The sequence below is a fragment of the Tachypleus tridentatus genome, chromosome 2, assembly GCF_004210375.1.
Source record: "Tachypleus tridentatus isolate NWPU-2018 chromosome 2, ASM421037v1, whole genome shotgun sequence".
NCBI lineage: Eukaryota > Metazoa > Arthropoda > Merostomata > Xiphosura > Limulidae > Tachypleus > Tachypleus tridentatus.
In genome coordinates, this window is record NC_134826.1 from 63,368,766 (window position 1) to 63,382,761 (window position 13,996).

Consider the following 13,996-nt stretch of genomic DNA (forward strand, 5'->3'; position numbering starts at 1 on the left):
GCGCGAAATTCAAAAACAAACAAACTTTATTTTAATTAAAGTTTTAATACCAATACCAGCCCCACGTAGCTCTACGTGTACGACCTTTTCAACATGGTATTATGTCATTAATGTCAGAATTACCTGTTGCTCATTTTACCCTTCAATGATGATTTAATGACACTTCATGAAGGGGGAGGGGTAAATACAGGAATGCTGGAAAAAAGCAACTACAGATATGCAATCTGGAGGTTTCAGAGGTTGGGAAACATATAACTTGAACCATGAACAAATGTATATGTGTTCTATATACAAACTTTGCCTATGTACTGGCAAACGGAATCCGTAACCCCATTCTACTTGACAATGCCCCGAATCCCTAGTTGATGTCTTCTTATATGTTAACTTTTTGATTCGCATTAAATATATGATGATTAATAGAAGAAAATAATTAATTTCACGCCAATAAATACAAACAAAATATGTAGTTTTTATTTCTTTTGGTATACTTTTAACATAGATTTTGCGCATTATACATAATGAACTATAATAAAATTACAGCCCTTCTATAACGTGTCATACAACAGTTTAAAATAAATATTCTTGACGCAGGTTATTGAAATAATAAAAAGTTCGAAAACAAAATATTTAAAAAACTCTAAAACACTTGTTCCAAATAGAATGTAGAAACTTTTATATCATGTATAACCAAAACTCATCGTCTCGATTATATATACCAGTGGTTCTCAAACTCTTTTGGACTGAGGCTACCTTAAAACAGTGCCTTAAATGTGATTTATTAATTTCAAAAATAATTACTAATGAACGTTGGTGAATAGTACGTGGTTTCATAAAAAAGTAAATTTTATTTTGTTTCTTTGAACACACATTAAAAACTCAAAAACCTAAGAATTTTACTAACATTCTAGATTTCAAAATCGTAAGTTACCGAACATCGTTGCGTTTTGATGGATCATATCGTATCGCCTGGCTTCAAAAGCGTCAATCTCAATCTCAGAACATTATCAGCCGAGGCTTAGCAGCTAGATCATAGAATGGTTCTGCGTTTTCCTTGTACTGTTTTTTGTTTGAATCTTTTTTCTTGTTGTAATAGACTTCACTGTTGAGCCTTCCCCACTTTTTTTCGATAATCTCGAGTTTTTGTTGCATTTCGAGTGAAGTTCGTTTACGTTTTAATAATTTGTTCTCTGTCATCAACAGACACACGAATCGCAACAGTACAAAATGAATAAAATCATAAGAACCAGAAACCACAATGGAAGCAGTTCAAAATTACACTGACATGCGACAACTTTTAAGAATCTTTGGATCTTAGTACTATTGATCCGTAAACTGGATGATGAACGATCCAGAGTAAATTGTAGGTACATCTAATTACCTTTAGCTCTGAATTTCCTGTCAGAGTTTGGTTTAAAGAACAAAACACAAACACAAAAAGTTAAATAAAAATAAAATTCTATGGATTAAGCTTTCGTCTAATGACACATGCGAATTGTCTTTAAACTTCAGCCCTCCGTTTTTGACGCTTTAATAACCTACAAAAAATAAGTGGTGACCTACAGTCAATCAAGTTATATAAGATTTTTGGTAAAGTTCACTCTCTGATAAGATGAAAATTTCAAAATATGCAATTTATAGTTCTTAAAACCATTTTAAATGAAAATGTAAACTTCTAAAGAAGTTGCAGATATAAAACCAAATGCTAACTGTTATTCCGTAATTTCTAACTTTTTTAACAACCGTAATGGACCGAGAAGAATTTAACGTTATGTATTAAATTTAAATTAATCGAATGATAACGTTATCTGATAGAGAAATAAAACCAAATAAAAACACTTCTTCAGTTGCAGACTAATTAGGTGTTTATAGGCTTTCCCATAAACGGTTACGAAGTGGGTCTTTATATCCAGTCCTTAATATCGTGGTGATTTTTTTTTCCTTTTTAAGAATATCTTACTTTCTCGTTGTAATACATACGAGCATATGAAACTTATGTGAAATTAAATGATACACACGTGTGCCTAAGTGTAACTTTATAATTATTTCTTTACAAAGTTTAGGTGCTAAATTTGTGTTGCAGTTTGGTAAAAAAACTGAAATAAATATTATCATATAATCAACTGGTGACTATTAGAGATGAATATTTTGTGCCCTTGGTAACGAGGATGCCTTGCTTCTTTTTACCATATTGATAACGATGCTACTTTAATGACGCTTTTAAACTTTTGCCAACTTCTATAACATTTAGTAGCAGTTTCTTTTAAGTAAAACTAGGTGTAAAAAAACCAAACTCTCAAATGCTCTCTGTCACGCTTTCTCCTTTCAGCGACTTCGTCTCTCTGAAAGAAAGAGGAGTGTCAGAAATAATAATAATAGTAACAATAATGAGTTTTAGAACAACAAAAATTCACGTTATTACACTATAAAGATACAGAGAATCTCCTTAGTTCACAGAAAATAGTTACTAGAGTATTTCTCTGATCGTTTTACATAAGTGTCGTGACATGTAATAATCTGTCGATTCTCTAGTTTCGAAAACTTTTACATCTTTTTTTTGGCTAAGCTTCTTCTTTGTTAACTAATAATGTTTAATAAAACGACAATGTTTTATTACTTTTGATAATCATTCCCACTCCTGGAACCACTTTTGTACAAATTAGGCCTAACTTTATCAATAACATCTTTGAAGTTTCGGTATTTTCAAATTTTAATACAATAATCATCAATGAGTGATACCCAAATATTTCTTATTTTGGTTTCTGTTAAGGATAACATTTTTGTTTCGTTATTAAGTGTAAAGGGGTTGAATTTCGAATTTTATCATTATTAGATCTCAGCCTGAGACATCAGGGATCTTTGGCAGAATGTAACATGCCATTGTGAGTGTTTTCATAACAAAGCCACATCGAGCTATCTGCTGTGTCCACCGAGGAGAAATCGAACCCCTAATTTTAGCATTGTAAATTCGAAGACTTACCGCTTTTCCAACAGGGCAAGTCACTGGATTTCAAGATTTCATATATAACTCGAAAAGGAATCATTTTGAGACAATAAAGTAATTTAAGTTTCAACAAAATTATTGCTGTCAAAAGGCTCTGTCGTAGTAACTGTTATATCTGGAAAGTGGCTTTAGCGAGTATTTCAATATATCAGTTATAATAACACGTAGTTTTTGTCTATTCTGAAAATATACGAGTACTTTATTATCTAAATACAAATACACTCGCACTTCATTTCAACGACTGTAAACAAAAGGCGAATGAAAATATACTTCCGTAGACATTTTGTACAGCAACGTATCAAAATATTACAAAAATTTATAAAAAAGTCTAATATTAAGTCATCACTTCGATGGTATTAATAGCTCACTTCGATGCCCACAATGAGCACAGTCCGCGTGTATCTTTATGATTAACAACGAACAATCAAGCCACACTTGGTTTCCTACGTTACATTACTGAAACATATTTTGATCTTTATTTTAAAAGAACATGGTGTGATTAATACATCTGTGAAAGTATAACAAACATTGCTTTGAAAGAAAATGAAATCTTGACTACTAGGAGCATCAGTGTCTGTGGTGCTTTTTATTCATTTTTCAGTTCATCATTAGGTTATATTACTTAAACAAAAAACCTAAGAAATATATTTCGTTACCAATATTTAACGTCATCTTGATGCCTGAACTTTGGTAGAGTTTTCCAGCCGATGGACGGAGGGCGTTTTTCATGACACTCATTGTGCCTTTTCTCAGCTTCTGAATGTGAAGTTGTATTTTTACGAAAATGCGAATGTCGCGAACTTGTTTGCTGGTTTAGAATGCTGGGTTCAGCTTGAGACAGATAACGAGAGGCGGATCTGATAGCGTCGTGGTCAGCTTTCGACGGCGGTAAGGGAGATTCGGATCTTCCGCTTGAAGGTGGGCTGCGGATAGACTGACGACCCCCAAGGGGTGGAGTCTGAACGGTGTAATGAGGAGGCTCCAGTAAGTCGATATTGGAGGATTCCAAAGAGGTTTTTCTACTCTGTCTGGTGGTCATATTTGAGATACCGTGAAGACGGATTACTGGGGTAGTCTGCTTTTCCATGACGTCAGAGAAACGTGTACATACGATGATGTATTTAAGGGACAAAGCTAGACTGGCACATCAATTTTCTCTCACTCTTTTTAGTTCCTTAATATCTGTTCATATCCAGAAAACGAAAAAAAAAATGACACCAGTAATAAACAAAACGTATTATAAATAGCACTATTTCCTTCTGAAAAAAAAAAGTTATATGCTTATATATTTTACGTAACTCAAAAAAAAAAAATCCTTTTGTGTTATTACTGGACACCAGTGACACATTGGTAAATGTGAAGGCTTATAAGTCCCCTGTTTTTCTATACTCGTCTTGGCACAGCACAGATACCCCACTGTGTAACTTTGTGCTTTGCTACAAATAAACAATCGATGAACACCTATGCATTTGAAACGCAGCTGCTTAGAGCTTTCAATGCTCGAAGAATCTATTTAGTAATATGAGGTTAAATATTTAATTCTGATTCTCTAATCGTCAGTCCGTTCATAAATAGTTTCTATAAGACGATGTAGTAATTTTGTTATATAAACACAATTATTATTTAATAGATTGTACGCTACAATTTGTAAAACGATACATTTTCGTGTCCTTATAAATCGAAACGCCTCCTACCAACCCAGTTCCACGGATATTGTTATACATTTACACAAAAGCCAATGGTAGTTGTATTGTACGGTGAACGTCACGGCTGCAAAACAAAATAATACTAATACTAACAGCGATCAACTAATAATAATAATAATCATATAGTCATCTGTAGAATGTACGAGTGAATTACAAACGTTTTGGGCCCGGCATGGCCAGGTGATTAAGGCACTCGACTCCTGATCCCAGGGTCGTGGGTTCGAATCCCGGTCGCATCAAACATACTCGCCCTTTCATCCGTGGGGGCGTTATAATGTGACTTTCAATCCCACTATTCGTTGGTAAAAAAGTAGCCCAAGAGTTGGCGGTGGGGGGGTGATGACTAGCTGCCTTCCCTCTAGTCTTACACTGCTAAATTAGGGACTGCTAGCGCAGATAGCCCTCGAGTAGCTTTGCGCGAAATTCTAAAACAAACAAACAATTATTATTATCAGGTGATTGATGATGATAGTGATTGATTTTTGACAGTACTTGGTAGCATTTGTAATATTTTATTACAAAGATAATTCACTTAGAGATTTATTAATTTAAGAATATATATATATATACTAAATGTGTATTTCTATCAGTAGACACTTATTGAACGGAAGGAAATCCATTAGTAACTTTGTACAAGCTATGATTCACCGATTGGACGGAAGTAATAGTTACCTATCTATAACTAAGGCTGAGGATTAACCAAGACAGAAGATGAACTATACTTGTAACAGCTTAATTCAGTTAATTCAGTTGTATTTTATAAAAGGCGAGAGTTTTGATAGACAGAGAATTCACGTATCTTAAAATCTTACTTCGTTTTTTACCGTTCATATCTATCTAGCATATTATTAACGCTACATTTGAATTTGTGTTACTGTTTTAATTTAGCGATCAGATATACCACATAGGAATACATTTACAATATGAAACATGCGCATGCGCATACATGCAACTCTTCCAGGTTTCTAATTTGGAGGTGTTATTTTTTTACGCGAGCCTTGAACTTTATTTGTAACAATGATTGCACCATCAAAACGTCATATTGCGTGTTACTGTTGCTACCGGCTTTTATATAACGTTCTAATTTATGGAGAATGCAGTACTGACCTTTATAACGTTTCCTTACTACTAACAGCGATATAAAAACACTGATTATCGAACACTATTTTGTATTGTACTTTAAAACAGCTAGGAATTCATTCACTTCTGTTCGTTTGATTGTTTGATTTTTGAATTTTGCGCAAAGCTACAGGAGGGCTATCTACGCTAGCCGTCCCTAATTTAGCAGTGTAAGACTAGAGAGAAGGTAGCTAGTCTTCACCACTCACCGCCAACTCTTGGGCTACTCTACCAACAAATAGTGGGATTGACCGTAACTTATAACGCCTCCACGGCAGATTACGAGTCGAACGCCTTAACCTACCTGGTCATGCTGGACCCAAAGGACTACTAAATGAAATCTAATTGGTCACATTATCACATCTATCATCAGTAAAATACGTTATCGCAGAAAGTACAAAATAAAAATTAGTTTCTCAACGCATTAGTAGTCTTTACTTGTTTTAAACAGAGCAGTGTGTAAGCAATCATATCTTGGGTTTTCTACCTCGTTATTTGATGTGATTTTTTTTTACAAATCGTTTGTTCTTAATCTGTAGAGCTTTGCATAAAAATAGTTCACAAAATCCTCCCCTACTGGCACAGCAGTATGTCTGCGGATTTACAACACTAGAAACTGATTTCGATACTTCTGGTGTGCAGAGCACAGATAGCCCATTGTGTAACTTTATGCCTAACAACAAACGAACAAACCATAAAATCGTTAATTTCACTTCATTCTAGCTGCCTTTGTTCATTTTTATTATCTGGAAATACTTGTTCTGCTCATGGAATGTAATGTTCTCAAGTACAGCCTATCATCTACTGAAAGTATTGACCATCACGTAAACAAAACTAATCACCATGACTAAACTTCACCTTTTTCAATTAAGTAAGAAATGTTAGATTTACACAATCTACACAACATATTAAGCGAGTTGGTTGACATCTTGAGGAAAGAGAATCTACTGGCTAAATTATGGGTCGAATGAAAAACAGTACTCCACTGTCTAAGGCAAGTGTTCACATTATGTGATATGTCTCTGGGTTTATAAAGATTAATCTCATTTTGTATTGTTATTTCTTAGCTTAAAAGTCAATCAGTTTAGATAAATTCAATATTTTGGTGATATTTCCATTATAAAATGGAGTTACTTAATAATTTTTGTAAAAATTAGTTAAGCCTGAGAATAACACAGAATTGTTAGAATGTATGATTTTTTCTGGAGTTCTCTTTTACATTTACGTAGTTATCTTGTTTGAACTCTCATGTTATATGAATTTAAAGGAGTGCTTCTTACCGAAAGAATGGGATTTTTATTAAGTAGAAGTACTCATACCTGAGAGGAAGAGCTTATCACTGAAGAGAAAGGGTTGTGTGTGAGAAGTGTTGAGTCTTAAAGTGTTCCTTCCTGAATGTGTTACTTTCACCAATGTTGCAGAAATCTCCAGCATTAATCTCTCGGAAAGACCAATCAACGTATGGTGTGCCCAGAATGATGGATCGGATGTAGCCAAAAAACCAGTCTCAATCCAACGGAAACATGGATGACTGATGTTCCTTGAGGTGTGATCGGTCTCTACAGGACAACCAGAACATTGGTAACAAGAGTAACACAACTCCAATCCTTTTCAAGACCAACCTAGAAAGACTGAGGTTGCCATAAGAATAGAAACGCCATCAACCAGAACTGCTTCGCTTGCAGGTGAAATATTTGAAGCAAATGGAGCGATCTTCTCTAAATTAAATCCGTTAAATATTCTGTGTTTAAAATATAAGAATGAATTAAACAAATATAAAAAAGTAACAATTAAAAATGTTATTAAAAGTTGTTTTAGTTTTTAATAAGGTCATTTAAACAACTTGGCACTACTTTATGCGGATGAACACTATTCCGCATATAATGGCTTATTTAGAGTCTGAAAATTGGTAGTTACGTTAGACTTAATGGGTGGTGTTGGGAGTTATACCAGATAGTTTAGGTAACTGGTTGGAATCCTTTATGCTAGCATGATTCGTTTATTGAGTTACCAGTTAGTGCCTTGCCACCATAATGGAGGATGGAATTCCAACTTTAGGAGATAAGTTTATTTATCTTTCTTACACCCAGATGGTAGTACATTATTATTACTGTTTTCTTTAGTTTTCCTTTACATTTTTGGCTCAGCATGGCCAGATGGGTTAAGGCGATTGACTCGTAATCCGAGGGTCGTGGGTTCGATTCTTTATCACGGCAAACATGCTCGTCCTTTCAGCCGTGGGGACGTTATTATGTGACGGTCAATCCCACTATTCGTTGGTAAAAGAGTAGCCCAAGAGTTGGCGGTGGGTGGTGATAACTAGCTGTCTTCCCTCTAGTCTTACACTGCTAAATTAGGGACGACTAGCGCAGATAGCCCTCGAGTAGCTTTGCGCGAAATCAAAAACAAACAAAGTTTACATTTTTTCTTCTTCTTCTTTAGGTTGGAGAGCAGTAACCTTACCACAACTGTCTGCAGGCAGTAAAAGATGATATAGATATGAAACGTTGCGGGCTTGAGCATCCACAGCGCTCTCTCCTAATTTATATTTATATTCCTTTGATTATGTTATTATTTAATTATTATTCGGTTCTACGACATTTCGCAGTCGCAATTTTTCAGCCGCAGTTTCGCATCCGACTCTTGGCAGCCAACAATTTAACAGCCGAGCTCGTTGGCAGCGGACAATTTCGCACCCAAGAGGCGAGTGAGGCATTCAGGCAGGGCCATAGTTTCCAGGGGATCAAGCTGTCGTGGAATGTGTTGTTGTCTTAAGCGCTTACGCTGTATCATGCGCTTGAGATTGTCCGCATGTGGTAGGCTTGCTGCAAAAGCTGGCGCTACTGTGATGGTGTTGTTAGCCAAAATGGTAATAGGCGGCTCCGCTGTAGCACCTGCCTATGTTTTAATTGCAGATACAACGAGCATCTTTGGTGTGATGGGGATTCGAATCTGCGACAAAGCTTATTTACGACTAGATATGAAATGAAACGGTTCGTACTTTGCCGATAATGAAATTTCATAGAAAAAAAAATCGAAAATTTTTCTTACATTTGAAACTCGCGAATTCTTCGATAAATAATTGAACAAAATAAAACTAACCTTTCGCTGTATCTAAGAGACATATCTATATAGATATACAAAGAGAAAGTTCCCAAAAGAATGTTAGAATCTAATTTTATGTAAAAGCAACAACTGCTATCTGACACTCACCGATATTTAATCCAGTGTGTTAATTACTTATGTCTTATATACGACACACATAGAAAAAGAAACCTATACACTTACATTTGTGAATCCACAATTCTTTAAATGGTCTAAGTGTAGCGTCGCTTGGAATTATACTGCATGCGTTACACCTCTCGCACAAATACGTCAGTAAAACGTAACTCATTGATTTCGTTTCTGAAAATATGGGCTGACATGCCAGGTGAAACTTCAGTGCAGTATTCTCACAGAAAGCTGTCATTAGGTTTACGATAAACACATATTCCAGGACTTTTCTCCCTAAAGGTTTTACACACATACACACACGCACGGCCAAGCGTGTTAAGGCGTGCGACTCGTAGTTTTACACACATACACACACGCACGGCCAAGCGTGTTAAGGCGTGCGACTCGTATTCTGAAAGTCGCGGGTTCGTATCCCCGTCGCGCCAAACATGCTCGCCCTTTCAGCCGTGGGGGCGTTATAATGTACAGTCAATCCCACTATTCGTTGGTAAAAGAGTAGCCCAAGAGTTGGCGGTGGGTGGTGATGACTAGCTGCCTTCCCTCTAGTCTTACACTGCTAAATTAGGGACGGCTAGCTTTCGAGTTGCTTTGTGCGAAATTCAAAACAAACAAACTTTAACTAACGAATAGTGGGATTGACTGCAACTATTCACGCCCTCAGAGCTGAAAGGGCGAGCATGTTTGGTGTGACGGGGATTCGAACAAGCGACCTTCAAATTACGAGTCAAGCGCCTTAACCACCTGGCCATGCCGGGCCTACAAAAAAAGGAAAAAAAAAAACATTACGATTTACACGTGGATGTTTTGTTAGTTCTTTGTTTTGGTGGTTGAGAAACGCTAAGCTGTAGAATAAGAGTTATAACCAAGGGGTTAAGGAACTCGAATCCTCGTCACGCCAAACATGTTCGTCCTTTCAGTCATTGGAGCGTTATAAAGTGCCGGTAAATCCCAATATTCGTTAGTAAAAGAGTAGCCCCAGAGGTGGCAGTGCCTGGTGGTGACTAGCTGTCTACCCTCTAGCCTTACACTGCTAAATTAGGGACGGCTAGCGCAAATAGCCCTCGTGTAGCTTTGCGCGAAATTCAAAACAAACCAAACCATTATCACTGTAACACTTTTCACGGCATAAGGTAAACAAAACAAAAATATATTGGCAGAAATAAATGTGTACATTTTCAGTACAGACTGTCTGCTACTGGAAGCTCTGCACGAACGGGATGTATATCCAGATGAGGAGATGGGCGTCGCGGAAATTTTCCCGGATGGGGGAGAGTAATGTGAAATTCTGAATTGAAAAAATAGATGTATATACATATGTTGAATGAATAAAGAAAGAATTATGTTTCTCGTTTTCCAGGTGGTAGTAAGTGCCCCTCTTGCCTCCCCCCCCTTTCGCGGACACCCATGGATGTAAACCGCTTTGATTTTGCCCCTACACGTCGTCAGAGTTATGGTACTGGAGACCGTTTGTTTCATAGCGCAGCTAGTACACTAACAAAGTCGATAATTTCTCTGTCACGACGTCTGGTGCACTGGCACATCCATAAATAGACACACAGGACTTGCACATTTCTTTGTGATGCTTTATAAATTAATAACACTCGTTTTGACAGTTATTGATTCCAAAGTTGCATAAATGTTGTGGTGTTTCTGGTCAGCAAACAAGACATACTGAAATATTTGATAAGAATTATTATATTTATTGTAACAATTGAATTACAAGCCAAATATATATTGTATTCATGTCTAAAATAAGTAGATACTTTACAAAATACTAAAATTCTCATATACAATATTCTTATATATGTTTCACTTATATAATTTTTATTTAGTCTGTATACGTAGATATTTTAAATGAATGGTTCCTCTTGTGTGTGTATATATATATATATATATATATTTACATACACACAAATTCCTGTCACACCAAACATGCTCGCCCTTTCATCTGTAGAAGCGTTATAATGTGACGGTCAATCCAACTATTCGTTAGTAAAAGATGGCCCAAGAGTTGGCGGTAGGTAATAATGACTAACTGCCTTCCCTCTAGTGTTATGCTGCTAAATTAAGGATAGCTAGCGCAGATAGCCCTCGTGTAGCTTTGCGCAAAATTCAAAATAAACCAAACACACACACAAGTATGTGTATGTGTAGTTATTTTAATTCCATTTTAATTTTTAAGATAATATACTTCATTTTAATATATTAATTTTAATAATTTCTTGTTAAAAGTTTGTTATGCTTTATTTTAAATTGCTTTGAAGACAATAAATGAGTACTTCAATGTACTTATAATGAAGTTTTTGTATTTTGACAGTTTATGTTTTGACTTATGAAAAGGGTTTGAATTTTCTGTATTGTGTTTTCATTATGTTATTATGTCTTTACGGCAGAAAGGGTGAGCATGTTTGGTGGAACAGGTGTTCGAATCCTTACCTGACCAGGCGTATCAGATTCAGACTACTTAGATATTTCCTGTTTAACCCTACAGTTACAAAGTGGATGTGTTTAGTAATTGGACGAAAGCTAGTTCACCTGAGAGTAATACAAATGTTAACTTAAATATAATAATAAAGCTTCAGAAAATGAATCACGTATCTTAATTTTTTCCAAAGTGAGTTAAATCCTCAGTGTGATTTAAATTTTAAAACTTGGCAAATAAATTTATGCTTTAAAATTTACTTCCAAATTATTGTTTGGGGAATATTGTTAAAATATTATGACCATAAACATTTGTTAGAGGAAGATTATTTCCTATAATTGCTAATAATTAATTTTTAAACTGTGCTATAATAATTAAGTTAATATCAGGTTCATCAGTGCGTACGAGATGTCTTTTTTCAGGTAAATTTCATTTAAATTTGTTTTTAAACTTTTTACTAGAATATTCAGGTTACTTGTGTTCAAAGTTTAAGTTTATTTTCGAATCGAGTTTTGATAACCATACTGGGTAGATTACAGGTAGCCAATTGTGCAGTTTTGAACTTAACAACAACCAAACCATAAAAAACTTAAGTTTATTAATGTTATAAAATGGAAAATAAACATTGTCTGTGAGAAAGTGTATTGGGAATGATAGATAATTCACCCATTTTATTACAACGAAATAAGTAAATATAATAAGTATACAAATGTGTTAAGGTTTGTAAAAAGGGAAGCATTAGCTTGATATACGTGTATATTAAAAATGCAATATTGCTTATCACTAGAGAGGGCGCTCCTATAACACCACACCGCGAAGCGTCGATAGAATGGCGAATTATAACTATCATTAAAACATTATAAAGAATAACTATTGTTTGAAAATAACCATATTCAGTATGTTGGGACTATTTGACGTCATTTCAACCAGCGAAACCTATTCTTTGGATCTGAAATATCAGTATCTTGAAGCAGTAGATACGTTTCAAAGCTTTTCTGGACAAGTATGTTTTTTCGTAATAATCAGTAAACTTTAAAATTATTATTTATGTTGAGAGTTTAGTAGTTGTTCAGTTAATTATTAAATACGACGAGAAGGTAGGGAAATTAGACTTTATTTTATTAAAGTTATTTGTGTTACGTGAACTAAATTTGCTCGAACTTCGAGTTGAAGTACTGCATATTATTACATATTTACACTAAGCCTTAATGTGGTAACACTTAAGAACAGTAAACAATTGTCTAATTGCAGTGCAAGTTACACTGTACGGTTAGTGTTATTGTTACTTAATTAACGAACTTGAGGCTAAACTTAAGTCTTGGTATTAAAACATATGTTTTGGTCTCAGATTCCCTTTATTTGTTAAAAATAAAATATTAGTGTCTGCCTTTTTTTTTTCTAATGTGATTTATCATTTACATTTTAAGCTGTGGGCTTCACAGCCAGTATAGTCTTAGTATTTGATATTAATAATAACATTAATGAAACGTGAATTTTTGCAGTAAGTTAAATTTAACCCTTGAACAGACAGGGAAGTATTTGTTTTCTAGCAGTCTTACTGTTAAAAGCATGCAAATTAAACTGTAGTAGAAGGTAGAAATATACTAAAATCAGTTTAAATGAAATAGTGTTAATGAAAAATGCCCATCCATATGTTATTTTCTACAGTTAAGTATAAACACAATGAATTTGTTTGGTCAATAGAAACTATATTCTACCATCATGAGGTAGGTTAATTACTTTGGCTTTTGACACCTAAAAATGATAATTGACAAAGACAACAAAAAATTGACAATGGCTAAAGTTGTATTTTATTATAACAAAGTCAAATGAGGCTTAAAATTAGCATTCTCTGCTTCTTTTAGTTTATCAGTTTGGTTTCAAGACACTATTTAAAGAATTTGGACAGTTTAACCTAACTTTGTGCAAGAATATATAGCACCTCTCATGGTATTAAGAAATTAAGAGCTTAGTAATAATATTAAATATATTACTTGTGATATAATTGCAGCAGATGAAGTAAATAGCATATAGCTTTGATATCTCAGTACTACAAGAAGTGAGGAAATAAAGCATTCTTTAATTAAGAATATGATAAATATTAAGTTATTTAATATTATTATGTGGATAATATTCCAACACTGCAAAAGAGCATGACATACATTTTCAGGTGCAACAAAGTGTACTAGATGGTGTATAGGATTAAGTTTGCAAAATAGGTCATAATTTTGTATCTCAGAATGACTATCATTAGGCACAAGTTATTGTTTTGTGATTAATTTAGCACTTACCTTGAATTCAATATATTTTCATTTGGTCATCATAAATTTAATGCTCTAAAGTCATGTTAAACAATGGTAAGAGCTAAGAACTTAATGCATTGAAGTCATACTGGACTTCTCATCTTTTGTGTTTTTTTAAGTTTACTGCTTTTATGTACACTATGTTTTGTATTTTTTCTTAACATTGTGCACGTACAGTAACTTCTCCATTATTAATGCTTGATATTGCCAA

The 13,996-nt window shown here is 34.5% G+C and overlaps 2 protein-coding genes across 3 annotated transcripts in view; one reads left to right on the forward strand and one right to left on the reverse strand.

Annotated features, from left to right (window-relative positions):
* Window positions 1–500: 500 nt before the first annotated feature.
* Window positions 501–8,800, reverse strand: LOC143243983 (uncharacterized). The gene is made up of 3 exons (XM_076487891.1): window positions 7,146–8,800; window positions 3,658–4,183; window positions 501–2,339 (listed from the first exon to the last, which is right to left on the reverse strand). Coding segments are annotated over exons 2-3 (432 nt in total). The 5' UTR covers window positions 4,089–4,183; window positions 7,146–8,800; the 3' UTR covers window positions 501–2,338.
* Window positions 8,801–12,265: 3,465 nt separating this feature from the next.
* LOC143243987 (uncharacterized) overlaps window positions 12,266–13,996 on the forward strand; it is a 48,408-nt gene continuing 46,677 nt past the window's right edge. The window contains exon 1 of one of the 2 annotated variants that reach the window (XM_076487895.1): window positions 12,266–12,485. In XM_076487895.1, the coding sequence (XP_076344010.1) occupies window positions 12,381–12,485 (105 nt within the window). In that variant the 5' untranslated portion in view covers window positions 12,266–12,380. The remainder of the gene's footprint in view (window positions 12,486–13,996) is intronic. The other variant, XM_076487896.1, reaches the window with a different exon arrangement.

What these genes read in the sequence shown, in the direction of transcription:
- LOC143243983 (XM_076487891.1), bottom strand. Translation starts at nt 4,088, where the DNA reads ATGGAAAAGCAGACTACCCCAGTAATCCGTCTTCACGGTATCTCAAAT.